The sequence below is a fragment of the Manis pentadactyla genome, chromosome 4, assembly GCF_030020395.1.
Source record: "Manis pentadactyla isolate mManPen7 chromosome 4, mManPen7.hap1, whole genome shotgun sequence".
NCBI lineage: Eukaryota > Metazoa > Chordata > Mammalia > Pholidota > Manidae > Manis > Manis pentadactyla.
Window position 1 is genome coordinate 155,022,601 of NC_080022.1, and position 22,877 is coordinate 155,045,477.

Consider the following 22,877-nt stretch of genomic DNA (forward strand, 5'->3'; position numbering starts at 1 on the left):
TACAGGTGTGTTTCCATAATAACTTGTTTTGGCACATGCTGCCTGCTGTGAGTGGCTCATAAGAACCTGGGTGGGGTATACGGAGAAAGGCTTTAGATCTTTTCACAAATTTCTTAGGATAGAGTTGCCCAAAGGTGATGATGACTCAAGCCACTGCTGAATTCTGTTTTTGCAGTTTTCAGAAAATACCCTATCTAACCAGTTTTTTTTTCCTAGGTGCATTATGTGTGTGTATGTGTGTGTGTGCGTGTGTGTGTGTGTGTGTGTGTGTGTATTTGATAAATACACAAACACACACCAATACCCCTTTTCATAAAATTTCCCCAAAAGTTAAAAACAAAAAACACAAAACCCAACAGCTAAATACTATGACATCCCAATTAGTAAACACAAAACAAAACGCTTTACAAAAATGAATAAAATATACCACATGCACTCAGCTTCCACACGGTAGTAGCCAAGTGAGGAGGCTGCTGGGGTGATGTCTGTAGTGGCGGCCAGCTCAGCGGAATTGCCATTCTCAGTTATTAAGTTACATGTAAGGCATGTGTGACCCACTGGATGTTTGTGAAGTGACGCTCGTGCTTCTGCTCATGCCCTGTTCGGTCCTTAGCCGGGCAGCTGTCCGCCTCAGAGCCTGAGGGCCATTGCCAACTCCCATACTGCTACCTCGGGGTACCCAATGCATTGGCGTGGAATGGTGACCTCCATGACTAGGGGCCCACCTTGCATTGGATGGCTGCAGGCTTGTGGTGGGCCACCTATGGGATGCCCCGAGTGAGGTCCTGGACCCCCAGTTGGACTGTGAGGCCAATCAGAAGCTCTGGAGGAGCTGTGGCTGAATGCGTCAGGGGCAAGGTCACTAAAACCTAGTCTCTCGCTTTCAGACTTGAAAGCTTTCATTTGTGTTGCTCGACGCTCCAGCAGGCTTTGTATTCGTTCCGTAGATTCATTCTGAAATGTCAGTACCTCTTCTTCTATCTGTTGTGGTTTGTGGGGGGAGGCAAAAAGAAAGCTCATTTATTTAAAAAAATCTATAAACTACAGAAGCAATAATTATTGTGCTTTAAAGTAATCATAAAATGTCCACTCAGGCTATTTTAAAGGATGTACATTTAAAAATCAAAGAGATGTACTGTAGGAATCATATATAACTTATATTGCTAAAATGTATAAAATCAAGTTCTTAAAAGCAAAGGTAATAACTTCTATTAAAATAATAAATCAAGGCAATTATCATCAATGGCTACTAAATCCATTAGGTGAAAAGAAAGAAAAAGAAAATGTGATGGAGAATCTAGCCTTATTAGATATACCGTAATGTCACTCTAATAAAATAAATACGGTACTGGTGTAGGAACCAGCAATTAGTAAAACAGAAACAGAATGAAATTTGTAATTTTTTAATGCAGGACAAAAGCACTAATTAATTTAATGGGAAAAACAACACAGGCACAAGTGGCCAACCATGTGGAAGAAAATAAAAATGGAACCTCATCTGATACCATATTCCACACAGATCAGAGCATTAAGTGATTGAGTGTAAATGCACTGAACAAATAAAAACTATAAAGTTTCCATTGGAAAGTTAGGACACTCTATGTACTTAGAAATTAGTGGTTGGGTAGCCATCACAATCAGTTCTGGACAACTCACAGGCTTACAAATACATACAGCTGACTATAAATTTTTTTTAATGTGAAAAAATACATAATAAAGTCAATGACAGTGGGAAGAAGTTGATGGAGAACTTCTTAATGAATGAGAATTCCTGAAGTCACTCATCAAATATCACTTCAAAGTGGGACAACTAGACATTATATGTCTTTTGATGTGATGCAAAAGGAAGTGTAACACAGTAACCCTTACGAAAATTCCTCACCAAAATTTTTAAAAGGAAAAAAACTTTTTAATATAATCATGCCCCTAGATCTAATTACCAGATTACAGGAAATATAAAGTAAAGAGGAATGCATTAAGTGACACCATGAGGTTGGAATCAGCCAAATCCAAATGTGAGAATTCCTACAGAGCAAATGACCCAGTCCACAATAATACAAGAAAGGGCAGGGGAGACCGAAAGGCTTAAAAGACAATCAAATGCAATGTCTAGACTGTGTTTGGGCCCCAGTCTAAATAAACCAAGAAGACATTTTTTAGATACAAAGGGAAATTTAAGTATGGACTGAGTATTAGGTAATCTGAAACATTCATTATAATTTTGTTAGTTAACACAATGGAATTATGACTATGCTAAAGTAAAAGAGTCCTTATTTCCTTATCTGTGTTTGGAGTGAAATGATTCTATGCTGGGATTTGCTTTAAAATATTCCAGATACTCTGCCCCATATTCTGCTCCCCTAAAAAGCTGCATGTGGAGTGGGGAAACAGATGAAATATTAGCAAGGTACTGGTAACTGTTGAAGTTGGGTAATGAGCATTTGGGGACTTCATTGTACTAATTCTTAATAATTTCACTAATATTCTTGTGTATGTTTGAAAATTTCCATGATACAAAGTTTTTTAAAAATAGGAAATAAAGAGTATTTGTAAATAAATATTCAATTAGGTTTCAAGATATTTGAGGACTTAAACCAATAGTCATTGTTGTCTACAGAAATCTAGCTCAACAGATATGTTTAATTTTTATATATATTTTTTACTAAGTTATCATTGATATACAATCTTATGAAGGTTTCACATGAGCAACATTGTGTTTACAACATTCAGCCATATTATCAAGTCCCCTCTTATATATCATTTTTTAAAGTGCCCTTTAAAATAACACAATTTAGCATGGAAACACATGCAAATAAAAAACTACCACATAATATGATCAGACGTAATAACAGATTTATAAGGTGAAGCAGAAATACAAAGGGATGGAGTAATTCACTGTATAGGGGAAGAAGAGTAGGGCAAAGAAGTCTTCTCAGAGAGGGTGACAGAGACTGGATTCTGAAGGAAAAGCACAAGTTTACCAGAAGACAAGGGAAGGGAAAGATATTTTCAGCAGAGGGAACATGGGCAAAGGCATGCAAAATGATAAAATGTGTGTGGGGAATTACAAATAGGACTTTGGTAGGGTGAATTTGAAAATTATTAAACCATGTGCTAACGTGTTACAAAGGTTTAAAGAGGGCATTTCATAATGAAGGTTGAAAGAGAACTTAGATTAGATACAATGCTTCTTTTAAGGGAAAGGTATTAAATTGCCTGTGGTGACTTCTGAGTGGTGGGATGAAAGACATTTTAATTTCTATTTGTTTCTCTGTAATTGCCAAATTAAAAAAAAGTGTATTTGTAAAATAACTTTTCTACTCTTTCAATATCTACATATGAAACACCAAATTCATATAGAATTAAATTTATATATCTGTAAGGATTCAAATAACTTCAAATTTTTCTTTTAAATCTTTTTCTATTTTAAATTTTCAAAACTCCATTTATTAAGAACCTTTAATTCAAAGGACCTAATAAATGATAGGCTTGTACTGAGGATTTAACTAATTCGAATGCCTTGTATATTATTTGAAGGAAACTGATGATAAAAATGTTAAACACATTAATGCTCATCCACTTTTATTCAGTAAGCACAGCTTGAATTTTATTTCTGAATTAGTTTTGTCATTTAAGAAACTCAGAATATTTTTCAATAAAAATTAAAACTAACTAAGAAGGGTGGTTTCACTGAATATAAGACTTCTGAGACTTCTCTCCTAACCTATCTTTTCTGAAGTCAAATATGATAATTTGTGTGAATACTTTCAGTTCGAAATGTCCTATAAGATATTCCAATTGTCAATTCTTATTTAAAAGCTACCAACCATGTTGTTGATACTAAGTGAAATATTCAGGAAAAATTAAAGGAAATGATAAAACAAAGAAAAGCCTATTTATACATTGGAAATACTGCCACTTTTTATGCATGTATTAAATTCACATAGAATTTTAACATTTATAGTTATGTTGTCATTTTGCTGAAATTTAATGTAAACGAAGCACAAGAAAAGTTGCAGTAAGACCTCATGTGAGCCTCAACTGAGGCTTACTCTGTTCGTGGCCTGGAGGACAATTCTTGGTTCATTTGGAGGCTGAAAGCAATCTTCAAACAGAATTATTATTCATCTAGAAACAACAAACATTCTCTCTGGTTCCACCTCTATTTTCAGATGACTGTTTCTTATCTGTGCAACCAGTAAGCACAAAGTACAGAAAATAGAGATGTTATGATGTTTACAAATCATACCATGGGTGTATCATGGTCTTGGTAGTTGCCAACTGACTGACCCCAAACTGCTTTATAGTCATGCACTTCACTTGAAATGTAAACATGAGCCCTAAAAATCATGTAGCAACTCAAAGCACTGTAGATTTATTCCACTGTTTCTTTTATTATTTTTAATACTAAATGACCTTATGCATGTCCATTATCAGAACCATGTAAATCATCACAGCCAATCTACCACATTAATATAGCCACTATAAGCATTAGTTCAATTCACTTTAAGTGTGATTTGTCTTTACTTTATTCAACACCTCATAAGCTTTTTTCCCCATTATTACAATCTTTATAGCCATCATTTAAATGGTTGAGTAAGATTTTAAGTGGCTTGGTCATGAGCACTTGATTATTTTAGACGGTGAGGTGTTTTAAACCATTATAAATGATGCCATAATTAACATATTTATGCATATTGCTTTTACTGTATTCAGGATTTCTTTTCTCTAAATTCTTTGCTTAACATTTTCAAAGATCAATACATACTTCCAAATTGCTTTCCAAAATGCACTAACAATGTATGAGAGTTCCACTGCACTTCTGGCAATGTTATCAGCCCTATGCCAACATTTTACCTGGTTTTGTAGAACATAAAGGCCTTAGTTCATATATTGAAATAAGACTACACCTGATACTTATTAGCACTCTTTAACTGAGCCACTAGGTGGAGTTACAAATACAAATAAAACTACCAATATTTCTCTCGTAACACTGTTACTGAAATAGTATAGGTTTTCCTTTTAGTGATAATTTTGAAGCATATGAGATGGAACTTTAGATTAAATTTTAAATACGCAAGTTGGAATCACGCAGATTATGAATTCTGTACATGGGACAACTACATTTTTGTAAAAATTTATATGTGTTTCAATCTGCCCATCTTGAATGAGAAACATAATTGAGATAATCTTTAGAGGTAAGTAACTGTCAAAGGAGCCAGTAATAAAGACAGCTGAGCCAGCGAAATAGCAACACCTTAAGACCATATTTTTTTAATATAAATGAGGTATTCTGCTTTTATCACAAGAACTGTAGAAAATAGAGGAAAATCTACGGGCCAATTAATAGTCCACAAGCAATGACAATTTTTAATAGACAGAACCCTTAGGCACATGGTAACTTACAATGGACCAATGCACCCAAGACCATACCAGCTGCTGAGAACTTATGGCTCAGGAATTCTGGAACATAACGTTCAATCCTGGATACAACTGATATTCTACTACTACTCAAAACAAATGTCTTTCCTCTCTTTCTTTCTCCAAATCTTCTATCCATTATTCTTTCTCTAAACACACACTGACATATAGCCTCAGTACTTTAAAGGATACAAGTGAATTTAGGGATTCTAGTTCTAATTTATATGACAGAATAAGTAAAAAAAATAAAGATACATCTAGAAATAATATTTTCAGCCTAACTCTTCATCTGTGTACAACTGGTTTTACCTCCTGTTTTCTAGTAATCTACCAATCTGTACAGTTCCAGACCAAGGATGAATGAATAAAGTATATTCCTGATCCTTTTTCCTTGTCTCTCCCAAACAATTACTAAAGTTTTTTCCTCCACTATCCAACTTTTTCTCCAATTTCTTTAGGTACAACTAGGTACACAAAAGAAGTAAGCAAGACAGAGCCAGAGCTATTCTTCCACAGTTCAACTGTCTTCACATAACTCCACATCATTCCTCTAGCAATTACTACTTAACGACATTCCCTTAATACATCAAACTCATTAATTTTAAGGTTCATTACTGAGTCAGTAATTTTAAAGAAAAAGAAAACACTACCAATATATTCATAAATGACAGATCTGATAAAGGGTTGACATCCAAAATATACAAAGAGCTCACACGCCTCAACAAACAAAAAGCAAATATTCCAATTAAAAATGGGCAGAGGGGCCAAATAGACAGTTCTCTAAAGAAGAAATTCAGATGGCCAACAGACACATGAAAAGATGCTCCACATCACTTGTCATCAGAGAAATGCAAATTAAAACCACAATGAGCTATCACCTCACACCAGTAAGGATCGCCACCATCCAAAAGACAAACAACAAATGTTGGCGAGGTTGTGGAGAAAGGGGAACCCTCCTACACTGCTGCTGTGAATGTAAACTAGTTCAAGCCTTGTGGATAGCAATATGGAGGTTCCTCCAAAAACTGAAAATAGAAATTCCATTTAGCCCGGGAATTCCACTCCTAGGAATTCACCCAGAGAAAACAAGCTGTCAGATTCAAAAAGGCAGATGCACCCCTATGTTTATTGTAGCACTATTTACAATAGCCACGATATGGAAGCAACCTAAGTGTCCACTAGTAGATGGATGGATAAAGAAGAAGTGGTACATATACACAACAGAATATTATTCAGCCATACAAAGAAAACAAATCCTACCATTTGCAACAACATGGATGGAGCTAGAGGGTATTATGCTCAGTTAAATAGGCCAGGCAGAGAAATACAAGTACCAAATGATTTCACTCATATGTGGAGTATAAGAACAAACAAAAACTGAAGGAACAAAACAGCAGCAGAATCACAGAACCCACAAATGGACTAACAGTTAACAAAGGGAACGGAACTGGGGAGGATGGGTGGGAAGGGAGGGATAAGGGTGGGGAAATGAAAGGGAACATTACAATCAGCATGTATAATATGGGGGTGTGTGTACAGGGTGGGCTCTACAACACAGAGAAGACAAGTAGTGATTTTACAGCATCTTACTACGCTGATGAACAGTGACTGTGAAGGGGTATGTGGCGGGGACTTGGCTAAGGGGGGATCCTAGTAAACATAATGTTCTTCATATAATTGTAGATTAATGATACCGAAAAATATATATGTATATGGTTTTTGGAGGAGATTTCCACTGCTCTACTCATGCTGCCATCTTGGCTCCACACCCCCACAATTACTTTTTTCTATTATTTAAACCTGTTTTTGTATGAGTGCCCTGCGGTAGGAGACCCTCTGTTCAAGCTCCCGAAGCTCTCGATCATCTTGTGCCTCAGCCTGCATTTTTATTTTGCTGTGATATGCATTCAGCAGCTCCAGTTCGTGCTGCAGCTGCATTGTCAAAACCTGGCACTCTGCCTCCTGTGCTTCATCCAAATGCAGCTGAAAGAGAGAAAGAAAACAGATATATCCTCCTGTGAGCTATCTTTTCATGACCTCTGGAAAGGAGGAGGTGTAAGTTAAGACAGACTACTCTTCTATAGGGCACAGCTGTTCTCTCCTACGTCTTGGAGTAAACATCTCTGAAAAAGGAAAACATAGCACCAATGATGGCATTATAAGGATAAAGCTATCATAAGCTATTTGGATGATGCCTAAATAATCATTATTTTTTTAAAGAAAAATATAGAATCTGATTGATATAAGACTCTGAATCTTTTCTCTCCAATGGAAATAACTATAGAACAGGGACAAGCATGCTACAGCTTATGGGCCAAATCTGAACAGCTACCTGATTTTTTGTTTTTCTTTTTGAACAGCCCACTAATTAGGAATGGTTTTTACATTCTGAAATGGCCACATTTTAAATGGCAGTGTAAATGCCCACATAATAACCTCAATTTTTCCTCCTGGCCCACAAAGCCTAAAATATTTACTATCTGGCCCATTAAGAAAACGTCTGTAAACTTACATAGCAAATATTTTGTATCTGCACTCAAATGGAACCACCTGGATTCCCAATCAAGTACTACTTTTCAAACTCTGCCTAACAAAGCTGCTTCTCCAGTCTTGATACGCTGTTGGTATCTGTACTAAACCCCTGCAAGGCACCAGCAGAGAGCCTATGGAGAACCTCATGTCCAAGTGTATCAAAGAGAATTATATATACATCATGCATATTTCCAAGCAATGCTGAGAACAAGAAGAATATGGACCAGCAGCACGATTTCCCAAGGTGCAGCAGAGTTTTCATTTCCACCTTAATATTTTAATTGTTGGGAATTTATTAATATGGTGGAAGGAAAGGGGCACTATATTTGTTTTGCCTAAGTAAAATAAACTTACGGCTTGAGTGGAGAGCATTTCACGAATGCTGTGGTCACACTGCTCAGCTAAGATGGCTACCTTCCGGGTATGCTCCTTCTCAAGCCGTTTCAGAAGAGCTTTGCGCTCACTCTTTGGTGTAGATTCCCGTAAGTGTTTTCTTAAAGCTTTGTATTGTCTGGTTTGGATTTTGCAGGTGTCCTGGAACTGCTTTTTGATTTGGAGTTTTTTAGACTGTAACGAAAAGAAACAGACATATAATTTTTAACATGGTATTTGGTATAGCATATGCTTACATGAAAACGCTAGAATCGAAAAGAAGAGGAAACAAAAACTCAGATCATAAGGTTGCAGGTACCTCTATACTTGGGTCAAACCATTGGATTCCATGCAATTTTATAACAAACCTTAAAACATAAAAATACCAAGAACTTCATTTATCATAGGACTTCAGGCAATACTTATTTTGTTTTTAATTTAGTGATGTGAGTAAATATAAAAATTAACTTGATTACTGTGTATATTGATGGCAGAGAATTATATTTCTTTTCATGCACGTAGTGGATGTAAAATAACAGTCAATATTTTATCAGATCCCTGAAGCAGAAAATAAGTATATTTACTCTGTTCCTTGTCTAAGACATTTTGCTCCAATTTCTTTTAATGACAATCTCAACTGTAAATATAGTCTGTGATGGACCCCATAAAAGTAGGGCACTAGTAACTGACTGATATTGTTATTACAATTGTCTTTTTCCTTGAGATACTGAACTAGGTAGAAACTACTTCATAAGGGTTTACTCTTTAGCACCATGAGCAAAAACCTGAAAGTTAACTAATCTTTCAAAGGTCAAAGAAAAGTTATGAGGCAAGGGAAGGGACGACAACCCTTCTTGCGGTAATGATAACAGACATGAACTACATAAACAGTTTTGAGATAAAATAATTTGAGTTCAGAAACAGAATAACTGGCTTTAAATCACAGGTTAATTATTCTATGAACTCAAATTTTAACAAAACTTAGTAAGATGAGATATATTTTATAAGGTATACCCATCAAGCCTACAAGTAACAACACTCATTTGCTACACAAAGGCAGAACCTATAGTTGAAATTATTTCCCTCAATATATATACTGCCAGATATTGAATGGTTGAGTCAGTGTGCAAATGCGTGTATGACCAAACACTCTTGTCAAGGAACTAGTTCACACTCCTTGCTCCAATACTACAAAATCAAACACATATCCTTTTCTGCATTTTACACCAATTGAGGTACTAAGTCATAGTCATGTACCTTTATTCTGTGAAGGGTCAAGAAATGTCTAGCTAGAAAGACAAACTCTTGGTTTAGTTGGCTTAGCACTGCTGTTAAATACTGCCCTTGGTTAATAAAATTCCTCCAAGTTAGGAATGGAACAATGAAATTTAGAATTCTCTTCTGACTTTGTGTAACAGACTCCATTCTTTAAAAAACCTTTAAATATTCAAATATTTTGCCAAGAAAACTATACTCACTCCCTATCACTAGCTAATGACAGAAAGGAATGCCCTGAAAAATTCTGTCAACAAGATTAATACTTATACCAAGAATAAACTATATCCCTCAATGTTTCACTCAAGTGAAAGCAGGATAAACATGCTCCAGTTGTTCCTTAATCACTTAATAGTGACAAAACATCACCTGATGGCAGATGAAGAAATGGCAGATAGACAATGGGTGTTTACCCAAGTCATTCCACAGAAATGGTGCCTAATGTCTACAAATACTGTCAGCTTATCTAAGTGTGCACACTGAAGTCCTCCTATCCCCCTTAAAGTCTTGGAGAAAGCTGGAATTTTTGCCACTATTGAAGTTGAACTATTACTTAGTAAATAAAAATTTACCTAAAAAAGTTGCACCTGTTACTTATGTAAATGAAATGACCTGGTGTTAAAAGAGTCTGTTTTCTCCAGAAAGGGACTAGGGTTACCAAAGGGAAGGGATTGGGGATCATGAGTGGGGAGGGAGGGAGAAGGGGATTAAAGGGCACTGTAATTAGCACTCACAATATAGGTGGGTCATGGGAAAGGCAGTACAGCACGGAGAAGACAAGTAATGACTCTGTAGTGTCTTACTACGCTGATGGACAGTGACCGCAATGGGGTGGGAGGGATTGATAGTATGAGTGAATGTTGAAACCACAGTGTGCTCATGTGAAACCTTCAAAAGATTGTTTATCAATGGTACGTTAATTAAAGAAAAAGAGTCTGTTTTGTTCAAATTGTGCAAGTAGATAGATATATACAACTAAGAGGAACGTGGTGATTTTCTTTCCCACTAAAGTAACAGAACAATTTCTTTTATGGAAAATCTTGAGCTCATGTATCACGAGAAGGAAGCTTTCTATCCGAGGTCTGATTATGATTGTGAAATATTATTTTCCCCCTTGATTTTTTAATAGTATCTGTGAGAATAAGACTAGTGTTGTACAAGCTTTCAAAGTGAGAAGGCTGCAACAACAGGGGAAAAAAAGGAAGGGTTAAACAGCAAACAACTGACCTATTCCAAGCCCCAGAGAAATGAAGTCATATCAGATTTATGGTCTGACCAAAGAAAACCAACAAGCTTCCAGTTTGGTTTACTTCTGGGTGCTGCTCACTTTAAAATTGTAATTAATTTTATAGACATGCTTTAAATATCTTTTGGTGGGGAACTCTACTGTGTAGCTACTACAAAGACAAAATAAATCTGGAAAATCATTAAGAATTCTGATTTTCATAAGCATTAACTAGTGATGGTTATGTGGGTAGTCAACATATGAGCCACTCTGTAAACGATGTTCATTAGCTGTTTTGAAGATACAGCAAAGTAAAATTTTACTTAGATTCACAAGGAAAGGGTAAATTGTAGCTTTGCTTCTGTATTTTGTTCAGGACAACCTGTATGAATGGAGCTGAATAGGAACCAGAGATCCCTCTGATTTACCTTCTGGTTTTGACACAGATTGCTTCTGTGAGTGAAGTTCACTTCACTTCAGGACAGTTATTCAGGTAAGTGTTGTTACAGGATAGTGCTATAGTTAAATTGTCAAAGAGTTTGAAAAAGGGGGTAAAGAAGATACTGTGGGATCTGGGCCTTATTGAATGTAAATAAACATTGAAAATGTGCAGACATGTACAGATTAATTGAGGTACTACTATGGATGACAACATATATAGTGGGTTGTTTCAGTTTTTTGTTTATTAAGATACATGTGATTATACTTCACATATTTATTACAAGTTATAAAATTTGAAAATTCCTTGGAATTGTTAACTCTGGTTAATTTTGGTAGAGGGGCCTGGACCAGGTGGCTTAAAGGACAAGGAGAGGGAAACCTTTAACTTTGTAATAAATACACTTTGGCATCTTTTGAATTTTGTATCCTATGAATAAATTCCTCAATGCAAAGCAAATACAAAATTTAAAGTCCTTAGATATTATATACCACCAACACTTGTCTTTCCTTATTTGTCTACCAGAGGGCATATAATAATAACTTGCTTCACTCTGATGTGCTAATGAAAAAAATACACTCCAGCTACACATGCCCTGGTCTTACCTATGCTACCAAGCCCAGAAAGAATGGATGGGAGTAACAATGTGATAATTCCACTATTCCTCTTAGGATGAGTACAGACAATGAAGGGAGAGGGGGTAAAAAGGCATTTTTCATTCACTGGTTTCTGCACTAATCAACAACTTACTGCCTCTTTTGGATACAAATCACATTCAGAGGAAATAAGATCCCAAAACTATAGAACTTGGAACAACAGAGAGAAGCCAACAGGTTAGTAGGTTGATATATAGTTGTAGTATCAACATTGGACATTTGGGTACACTTAAAATAAGAATTTTGAATCTCATTTATGGCACTTTCCGCAGTGAAAAAGTTCTGGCCATTTTTGGTACTCTGCTGAGAAATACATAAGCAGAAGTCTAGCTACAGACCCTCTACATCAAAACTAACCAAACATGCTTGAAATGAAAAGAAAAAATGCTTATTCAATTTCATTATGGCAGACATCTGGCTTAGACTTTTAGTGTTTACATGATGCCTTTTATCTGTTCTCCTTTGTCAAGAAGCTTAGGCTAAAGGTACCTTCAGACTCTTAGACTGTTGTCGAACCTCCATGGCATGCTTTCGCCTTAGTCCTTGTTCTCTCCGTTTATTATGCTCCAGCTGGTTAGTGAGCTCGGCTTGATGCTGCAGTCTGATCAGCTCAGAGCGCATCTTCTGCATCGTGTTGAGCTGGCGGAACTCCAGTTCTTGCATGGATTCGTGATGTCGCAGTAGCGTTGCATGCTCCAAGTCCATTTGAGTCTGCCTCTTATTTAACTCCTAATTCATAACAAAAGACAAAGGCATAATTTACTGATGTATAATGCCAGGAGAAAAAAATCCTAAGAAATAGAATAACCAGGATATGTAATCCTCTGATTTAATAATGGCTGCACAGTAAATATTAGGGTTTTATTACTGTAACTGTAGAAAATGGGCAATTGGTAGCATAATTTCCTTATCTGTTCATTAGCTATTTATACTATTTTTAGCAATGAGCTTAAGACATATCAAATCTGTCCCAAGAGACTTAATGTCCTTTCCACTCTCTTTCATTTATGTTTCCTAATTTTGTATTTGAAGAGGACTTCTAAGTCATCCTTTGAATTTCTTCAGTGTATACGTTCAATTCTATTACATGCAGTATACCCAGTGTAGTGTAGTGGTTAAGAACACAAGACTCTAATAACAATGAAGCAAAACTGAAGGAACAAAATGGCAGCAGACTCAGCCTCCAAGAATGAACTGGTGGTTACCAAAGGGGAGGGGTGTGGGAGGGCAGGTGGGGGGTGCTGAGAAGGGGACTGAGGGGTATTATGTTTAGTACACATGGTGTGGGGGATCACGGGAAGAACAGTGTTTCACAGAGAAGGGACATAGTGGATCTCTGGCAACTTGCCGCGGTGACGGACAGTGACTGCATTGGGGTATGGGTGGGGTCTTGATAATATGGGTAAATGTATTAACCACATTGTTTTTTCACGTGAAACCTTCATAAGAGTGTATATCAATCATACCTTAATAGGAAATTAAAAAACAAACAAACAAACAAACAAAAAAGAACACAAGACTCTAGGGCTAGACTGCCTGCTTTCTAAATCCTGGCTCTGCTTCCAACTAGCAGTGAGTCCTTGTGTTAATTACTTAAACTCTCTGTGCTTCAATTTCATCACTTCTCAAATGGAGACCATAACATAGCTGTTTCATAAAATTAATGTGAGGCTGAAATGAATTCATAAGTGCAAAGCTCTCAGAATACCTACCTCATGATCAATAAATGTTACAACAATTTTTTCAGTTTAAAAAGATCAAATATACAACACACACACATACACTCACACACACTCTCTCTTTTCCTCTGTAGAAGGAAGTCAGACTTGGCCCTTTTGCCTCTGCTGCCCCTTCTCCACGGGCCAACATTTGGTGCATATGTTTCCCAACCTTCCCCATGCTATCGTGACACAACTATTGCACAAAAACATACAGTTTTAAAATTGAATAAAAAAAAATATAGGCATATAATATGCTTTCTTTACCTAAAAATATAATGGACAAATATCCAGATCAGATCAGGACATACAGATCTTTTTAAGTTTTATAGTAAGCCTCTGCTTTGTGATGCCGTAGTCGTTCCATTTTTTGCTTATGACAAATTTTCAGTAAACATCTACACTTGATACACCATATAATTATGTTATTATTTCTTTAGGATAGAATTTGAGAAGTGGATTTGATGGATAGAAGATACATGGAAATTAAATTGTAAAAGCTGCTGAATTATGCTCCAAAATGGCAGTAGCAATTTATATTCTTCCCAACGTTGCCCACTTTCCCATGCCACTACTAGGACTTACCAATTTTGTAGACTGATCTTCTCGAATTGATACAATTGTTTTAATTTGAATTTCTTTAATTATTAGTGAATTTGAATAATTAACTTATATTTGAAGTTTATTTTAAGCCACTCTTGGAAATAAATTGCTCTTTGCTCATAGGTATACCTGATAATGAGAACCGTTATTTTCATTGGCATAAGTTTCTACATATGCCCAATGAATAATTTCATGATTATAAAAATATGTTAAATGGTAGTATATATCTTTATGGCATCCATTTTGGATGAAAAGGCATAAATTATCCAATTAATTTTCTCACATTTATAGATTAATACTTCTTTCACTCATGGATTTAATATTTATTAAATATTTACTTAATATATATTTATTGAATACCTGTTACGGGCCAGCCACTAGGTGTAAGGCCTGGATATATCTATCCACTGGATATAAAAGCCCTGAACAGAACCTGGGACTTCATATAATTTCCATTCTACTTGGGGAGAGAGAGATCCCCATAAAAAGTGTGCACATGTGTGTGTGTGTGTGTGTGTGTGTGTGTGTGAGAGAGAGAGAGAGAGAGAGAGAGAGAGAGAGGGAGGAGTGCAAGAATATTTAAAGAAGGGAGAAGGATTTGGTGATCAGAATTGGGGAGATAGGAAGTGAAGGAGAAGGTGAACCGTGTGGGTTGGGTTTCCAGGGAAGAAGGACTTAGGCAAAGGGAAGCAGATGCGCTCTAAGGCCTTGAGGGTGGGATGTGACTGACATATTTTCAGGAAGATTCTGATTTCACACCATTTAAACAAACCTCCATGACAAGGTCCTGCTCCAAGTTACAGCGCCCAAGTAATATCTTTCTTTGGAAGAGACGGCATTGCAGCCCTAGGCACTGTCTCTGATGTTGAAGAAGATCAGTCTTTTCCGCTGCTTGGAGATGCTGGATGTTCTCTATCTGCTTTGACAGCCATTCCTGTTTTTCTTTCCTTGGGGTGCTCTGGCTATCATTCAGCGCCTGGCAAGATAAAAAACAACTGAGTTCAAAATACATAAAAATTAACTACATAAATATATTATTTGGTAGCTGGTAATCTTCAGTAAAAGTACTTAATTTGTGCCCTCTCTCAAGGGCAGGCAGGGCGATGACCTTAAGGAAATAGGTAGTATTTTTCCATTTCTTGAGTTATCCATGAAGTAGGACAAGAAAAGAGAAAACATACACTAGAAAACATGCATACTTTTTAGCTTTGCACAGCTATATTTATGATGGCTCGTAGCTTTGAAAGCACACAATGATTGGTGAATGAAGTAAAACATCTTTCTTTAAATCCCTCCCCAAAAGGGGAAGAAGGCAGTGCTTTCAAGTAAAAATCACGCACAAATTAAAATCAAGGTAAAATATAGTTATGTCTCACTTCTTGATTTTCAACAATAGAAACGCTAAGTTTTTGGCAAAGTTAAGGATGGGTTCAGTATAAAAGACTTTGGAAATTAAATGGAAAATCAAGAAAACTATAGGAAAATAGAGACCTTTTAGAATGGATTTAATATTCAGCACTATAACCACTGCACAAGGCAAGACCAATGTTCTTCTACAGCATTTTAAATATCATCTCACAAACTACCATAAAAATTCATTTATACTGGGCAAGATGAGAATATTGACAATACGTTTAACGATACAAACCCGAGGATGCTAATTAATAATAGTATATTTCAACGTAAAATACGTCAACCTTGTAGAGAACATAAATCAGCCATCTTTCCTAGGTCTAAGATGACTTTTCAGAGACTATTAACCTTATGGTTCTTCATCTGTTATTCAAGAAAGAAACCAATTATTCATTACTTTCATTAATAAGATACACAAACACATAAAAATAAAAGGCACATAAGCTTGTAGTTCTCAATTTACAGATGTCAATGATAAGACAGGGATAATACAGGCATATACACAAAGACTCACCTGGCTATGTTTTTCAAAATCTTTTGCCAAGGAAACTCCCCACCCACCAAGACTCTAGTATGTCCCTTCCTCTATAAAGATAATAACCATTCTAAATGAACACACACACACACACACACACACACACACACACACACAAAACTACCTTCTAAAAGAAAATGAGTTTATTAGTTAGACTATGAATTATATGCTTGAAGGATTATCTAAACCAACACATTCATTTATAAAACTAAAACCCTCATTTCACTAAGAAACAACTATAGAACTGCATTTTGTTGGGTATTTATTTACAGTTGGGAATCCTATTTACCATCTTTTCAAATTCCATGTTCTAGTATTGAGTTTAGCTTTTAGATGACAGTAATGGGAATACATACCAGGTTATACTCTTTCAAGTCAGAAAAATCTTATCAATGCACCTCACTCTGCAGGGTATATATAGCAAGGCTTTGTGCCACCAATATGTCCTTAATAAGACTTAAATATCTAATTATAAGTCAAATTCCTACACACACAAAAGCACTGTACCAAAGATATTATGGTTATGTTATCAATATTAATTTATCTGCGTGCTAATAATTTATTACATGGGCTAAAAATTTCAGCCCATCAGTTTGTAAGAGGGGGTGTAACTGGAGAAGTCTCGGTGGGTGGGGAGTTTCCTTGGCAAGAGATTTTGAAAAACATAGCCAAATGATTCTTTGTGTGTACGCCTGTATTATCTCTGTCTTCTCATTGACATCTTTAAGTTGAGAACTACAACTTTATGTGATTTTTTATATTTATGTGTTTGAGTATCTTATCAATGAAACTAATAAAGAATTGGTTTCTTTCTTGAATAACAGGTGAAGAACTGTAAGGTCAATATTCTCTGAAAAATCATCTTAGACCTAGGAAAGATGACTGATTTATAGTCTCTGCAATATAATAAATATGCAATAGCTGACACATATCATTTTCGTGTCCTGACCACTATCCTGAATAATAATCCCCTTTCAGAAATTGCCTTGGAACAACCATGGCTTTCCTCAAAGTTAGAGTACATCTGCAATAAAAAGAAGTTCAAGAAAGCAGCACATAAAGGGCAAACACACATGAAATCATGTAACCATAAAGACATGATTAGCATGCTTTCCTATTAAAGAAAATGGGATGAGCAGAAATGCCTCTTATCCTTATTCTGTGTTAAAATCAGAATAAGAACAAATTATTGTAATCTGAGCCCAAAGTAAGAAGGTATGATTTACTTTTAAAGGAAGAAATGTATGGCTCTTTTTCACAGCTGAAGTATTTTCATTTCTAGTGACTCAGTTACTAAGTGCTTAGGAAGGCTATTATAAATAATAGCTTCATAAAATAATTTAAATGTTCAAGAGATCACTCTTTTAGATCCCACTCAATTGAGGATATCAGCCATTGAAAATAGGTTATAATCAATGTCCTCACTTAAACTGATATATAGTTAGTGGCCACAAACAAAAGAAAAATTTATGCTAATGGTTCTATGAGTAGATCACTATTGAATATAATCAGTAAGCAGGTAAGTGGCTTGAAAAGTTCTATAAAGTAAATACCTTCTTAAGCTGTTCCTTTTGAAGTTTATATTCTCTCTTCTGGGACTTCAGAAAGCTGTTCAGTTCTTTCTTCTGCTGGGCCTGAAGATGTTGCTTAAATTTTTCCTCCTCCTTGGACATTGCTTTAGCCTATAGGAAATTTTTTTAATGGATCAAATTAGCTCAGCAGATAAGCTTCAAAGCAGCCGTTTAATACACATTTGCGAGGATACTTCCTCCCACCTAAGAATATAACATCAGTATAATCATTACCAAAACAAGAATATCCAATAAATTATTAAGTATTACTCAGCATCCTTATTATTTGAATTTCAGAGATCCAACAAAATGGAACTCATCTTTAAAATGCTGATCTTTTACAGGGTCAGTGTTTTCACCTTTTTTCCCCCATACTGGAGTATGCTGCCCAAGCCCCCCCCAAAAAATCCCCTATAGTACAAATATTGTTCCGTTTGGATTGGTCACACAGTTCTCTCAATATTCTTTCATTCCTAAAGATCCTTTTTTTCTGTGCCTCAGCTTCTTTGTATTCCTCTTTTCTACATTCTTTTTCATTTATTTTCTCCTCTATCATATCCAATCTGCTTTTAAATCCCCCCATTGTATTCCATAATGGATGGATCTCTGTCTTGAATTTGTTCCTGAGTTCTTCAATATTTTTCTGTACCTCTATGAGCATGTTTATGACTTCTTTTTAAAATGTCTTTCAGGAAGGTTGATGAGTTCATTTTCACTTGATTCTTTTTCTGGTGTTTTTGGGATCTGGGGTTGAACCTGAGAAGAATGTGTATCCTGTGGCTTTTTGGTGGAGCATTCTGTGATATCTGTTAGTATGTTCTAAAGCGTTTGATCCCTTTGATGTTTCATATCTGGATGTGGCACCCTCTATTACCCAGAAGGTCTACTCTCTGGAGCTGCTTAGCCCATGGAGGGAAGTCAGGTGTCGCAGTGGAGCGGTGCTGGTCACTGGCGGTTGGGAAGAGCTGTTTCCTGCTTCCCGGCTACTGTGCCTCTCTCCACAGCCAGACCAGTGGGCCGAACACACAGGTTCGGCCTGTATGCTTTGCATTTGTAGCTACTGTAGGCAGAGCTTCCCTCTGGCTGGACTGACACCAGGGCAGGGGCAGCTGGTTTGCAAGCCAGTGCCAGCTGTCTGGAAGGTGCAGCAGGCTGCGTATCACGGTGGAAGGCCTTGGAGCTGGGTAGCCAGCCTGGGGGATGTAGCGCCTGAAGTTTCTGAACAGTTCCCAATCTGCTGGGCAGAGTGTACTTGGACAATTTTGTCTACCCGTCCTTTTTCCTGAGCAGCTAGCCCTGTGCAATGCTTGCCCCTTTAGTAGTCCTCTCACTGTTAGGAAGTCTCTTATACTGCCTGCCTTTCTTTTGTTCCAGAGCAGCCAGATGTGGGTCCCCATTTCCCACAAGCGGCTGGAATCTCAGTCTCTCCAAGTGTTCCTCCTGTCTTAGCTTTCCAACCCCACTAATTGCCAGAGCACCATGCAATGTGGGTTTGTGCTCCCACAGCACAGCAGATCTCCAGGGCTGGGTGTTCAGCAGTCCCAGGCCTCCACCCATCCCCACTCCATTTCTCTTCCTTCTGCCAGTGAGTTGGGGTGGGGGAAGAGTGTGGGTTCCTCCGGATCATGGCTTTCATATGTTACCCTTTTAGAGGTTTGTTTTTTCTCCAGGTGTAAGCAGTCTGGGGCAGCCTTTTTTCCTGTTGATCTTTTAGGGTTAGTTGTATTAACTATATTTTTGTATTATATGTGGTTTGAGAGGATGCCTCTTCTCACCTGTCACGTCGTCATCTTTAATCTGATCTACCTGACTTAACCACTGTTACACGATAAAACTGTCAAGTCATCAATCCCATATCTACTGGTTCCCAGACTCAGCACTGGAAATTTTACCTTTTATATAAATATTTATCCCTTTCCCCAACTGATTTGCTTGGTTCTGGGGAACAGATACCCTAATAGCAAAATGCCATCTTGGTTAATTTTGAAATAGTCACAAGTTAGAATAAATACATTAGTAATACTGATCAGCTACCTCTTTTTCCAGAGCAACCTGATGTTTCTTGGTAAGTTTCTCCATTTCTGCCGCAAAGTTGTTACACTGAGTTTCAAAATCTTTTTCTAATCTGAAACGATGCTCGTCCATCTCACCCTTTAGCTTGTTTTCCAGAGTCACCAGCTTTTTTCGATGTTGCCGCCTCATTTCGATGTAACAAAACATTTGTTCTCTAGGCTCCTGTTCTTGCATTTGCTTTGTAACCCACAGCAATGGAGAGGAAAGAGTGAAATAAAGCAAAACCTTTTTCTTTCCAAACCATATTAGAGCAGTCCACTATCAACTGAGCAGGTAATTCATGTAGGAGAATCCAGTCAACAGTTTCTAATAAAATTTCATCTGAAGAAGCAGACAAACTAGCTGGTTCTAAAATTTAAATGGGAATGTAAAGGACCTAGAATAGCCAAAATTTTGAGGGGGAATAAAAAGTTGGAAGATGTAAACTTCAGTAATCAAAACACTGGTATTGTTATAAGGACAGACTGAATAGAGCAAAGGTACATAGTAAAATCTGGAAACTGACCCACATATATTCAGTCAATTGATTTGCTACCAAAAAGTCAAGTTAATTCAAAGAGGAAAAGAAAGTGTTTTTAGCAAACCCTGCTGTAACAACTGGTTCTCTGTATTCCAAGTGAATAAATGCTTAATCATTCTGTATACAGAAATTGATTTGAAAAGAATCACTTGACCTAAACCTAAAATCCAGAATCATACAGCAGAAGAAAACACAGAATATTGTCATGACCTTGGGGTCAGCAAATATTTCTTGGAAAGGACACAAAAAACACTGATTATAATGAAAAAAATGTACCAACTGCATTCTCAGAGACAAAATTCATAATGTAAGATTAATTATGTAAAGTGAACAGCTGAGTAGCAGTTTGTATATTCATGATGTTCTGCAACCACTGCCCCTACTATAAAGAAAAAAATGTACAGACTGGATTCTTAAATAGAGGCAAAATTCACACAATGAATGATTAATCATTTAACGTGAGGAATTCAGTAGCATTTAGTATATTCATGATGTTCTGCAATGACTGCCCGTATCTAGTTACAAAGCATATTTAACACCTCAGAAGAAAACAAAAACCTGTATGTTTTAAGCACTTGCTCCCCATTCTCCCCTTCTCGTCACCACCAATCTATGGATTCTCTATTTTAGATGTTTCATATACTATGTGACCTGTTGTATATCCATTTATTTGTTGCTGAACCTCTGGGTTATTTCCCCCTTTTGGCTATTGTGAATACTGCTGTTACGAACATTTGTGGATATACATTTGCTTAAGTACCTGCTTTCAATTGTTTTGGGTATATATCTAGGAGTAGAATTTCTGGGTCATGGGGAAATGCTATGTTTAACTTTTTGAGAAATCGTCAAGTGTTTTCCACAGCAGCTCACATTTTACATTCCTACCAGCAATACAGAGCAGGAGTTCCAGTTTCTCCATGTGCTCCCTAATTGTTATTTTCCATCTTTGTTTTTGCTTTTCTCTTTTAATAGCTAGCCATCTAACAAAACAGCAGCAGACTCACAGAGTCCAAGAAGGGACTAGCAGTCACCAAAGGAAGGGGGTGGGAAGGGTGGGTGGGGAGGGAGGGAGAAGAGGATTAAGGGGCATTATGATTAACACACATAGTGTAGAAGGGGGAGATGGGAAGGCAGTAATAGCACAGAGAAGACAAGCAGTGACTCTATAGCATCTTACTACGCTGATGGAAAGTGACTTCAATGGGGTGTTAGCACGGGGCTCGATAATATGGATGAATGTAGTAGCCAATGTTGCTCATGTGAAACCTTCATAAGATTGTGTATCAATGATACCTTAACAAAAAAACAAAATAGTTAGCCATCCTAGTGGCTGTAAGGTGGTACCTCATTGTGGTTTTGATTTGTGTTTCCCTAATGACTAATTATATTGAGCATCTTTTCATGTGCTTCTTGGCCATTTGTATATATTCTTTGGATAAATGTCTATTCAGATCTTTAACACATTTCTAAAAATTGAGGTATAGTTGATATATTCATTGTAATAGTCTTTTGGTAGAGTCTTTAGGGCTTTCTGTATGTAGTATTGGGTCATCTCCAAACAGTGACAGTTTTGTTTCACTTCTTCCTTACCAGTGTGGATGCCTTTTATTTCTTTTTCTTGCCTGATTAATGTAGCTAGGACTTCCAACACTCTGTTGAATAAGTGTTGTGAGTAGGCATCCTAGCCTTATTCCTGATTTTAGAGGAAGCTTTTTTATGGCCTTTACTCGTTTTTAATGGGTTGTTTAAATTGGATTTTAAAACTAAAAAGTTTTAATTTATTACAGATGGAGAAAAAATATTTGCAAGACACATCTGAGATATAATACTTGTACCCAGAGTATATAAAAAAACTCCTACTAATCAGTATGAAAAGATGAACACCTGAATAAGAAAACAGACAAAAGACTTCAGAAAACACTTCACTAAAGAGATACACGAATGGACAATAAACACATGAAAAGGTGATTCTGGTGCCATCTTCAGTCATAGGGAATTGCAAAAACAACTATCATGAGATTCCATTTCATTCCCACCGGAACGGCTAAAATAAAAAAGACTGACAAACCAAATGGTGGAGAATATGTGAACCAACTGCAACTCTTATACATTGTTAATGGGGATGTGAAACAGTACAATCATTTTGGAAAGCTGTTTGACAGTTTCTTATGAAGCCCAACATACATATGCCCTATGACTCAGCAATATTACCCTATGTATTTGTCATAGAAATTAATACATCATGTTCACATAAAGACATGGACAATGTTTATAGTATCTTAGTATGCTGATGGACAATGACTGTAATGGGGTATATGGTGGGGATTTGATAATAGGGGGAGTCTAGTAACCATAACGTTGCTCATGTAATTGTACATTAATGATACCAAAATAAAAAACATAAAAGTATTTCATTTTCCACTTGCCCCTTAGCAACCTCTAATCTACTTTCTATGAATTTGACTATTTTAGATATTTCATATAAGTGGAATTCTAATAATATTTGCCCTTTTGTATCTGGCTT

The 22,877-nt window shown here is 36.6% G+C and overlaps 2 protein-coding genes across 4 annotated transcripts in view; one reads left to right on the forward strand and one right to left on the reverse strand.

The window, feature by feature from the left end:
* Positions 1 to 22,877, forward strand: part of LOC130683540 (protein phosphatase 1D-like) — a 223,398-nt gene that overhangs the window by 176,094 nt on the left and 24,427 nt on the right. For 2 of the 3 annotated variants that reach the window (XM_057501272.1, XM_057501271.1), the window contains exon 6: positions 11,202 to 11,318. In XM_057501272.1, the coding sequence (XP_057357255.1) occupies positions 11,202 to 11,215 (14 nt within the window). In that variant the 3' untranslated portion in view covers positions 11,216 to 11,318. Of the gene's footprint in view, positions 1 to 5,889; positions 6,159 to 11,201; positions 11,319 to 22,877 lie in introns of those variants that run through there. The other variant, XM_057501270.1, reaches the window with a different exon arrangement.
* On the reverse strand, positions 309 to 20,899 carry LOC130683545 (serine/threonine-protein kinase TAO1-like). The gene is given in 8 exon segments (XM_057501276.1): positions 309 to 718; positions 721 to 981; positions 7,222 to 7,404; positions 8,308 to 8,520; positions 12,410 to 12,649; positions 15,014 to 15,217; positions 17,743 to 17,871; positions 19,795 to 20,899. Coding segments are annotated over 8 exon segments (1,629 nt in total). The 5' UTR covers positions 20,008 to 20,899; the 3' UTR covers positions 309 to 532.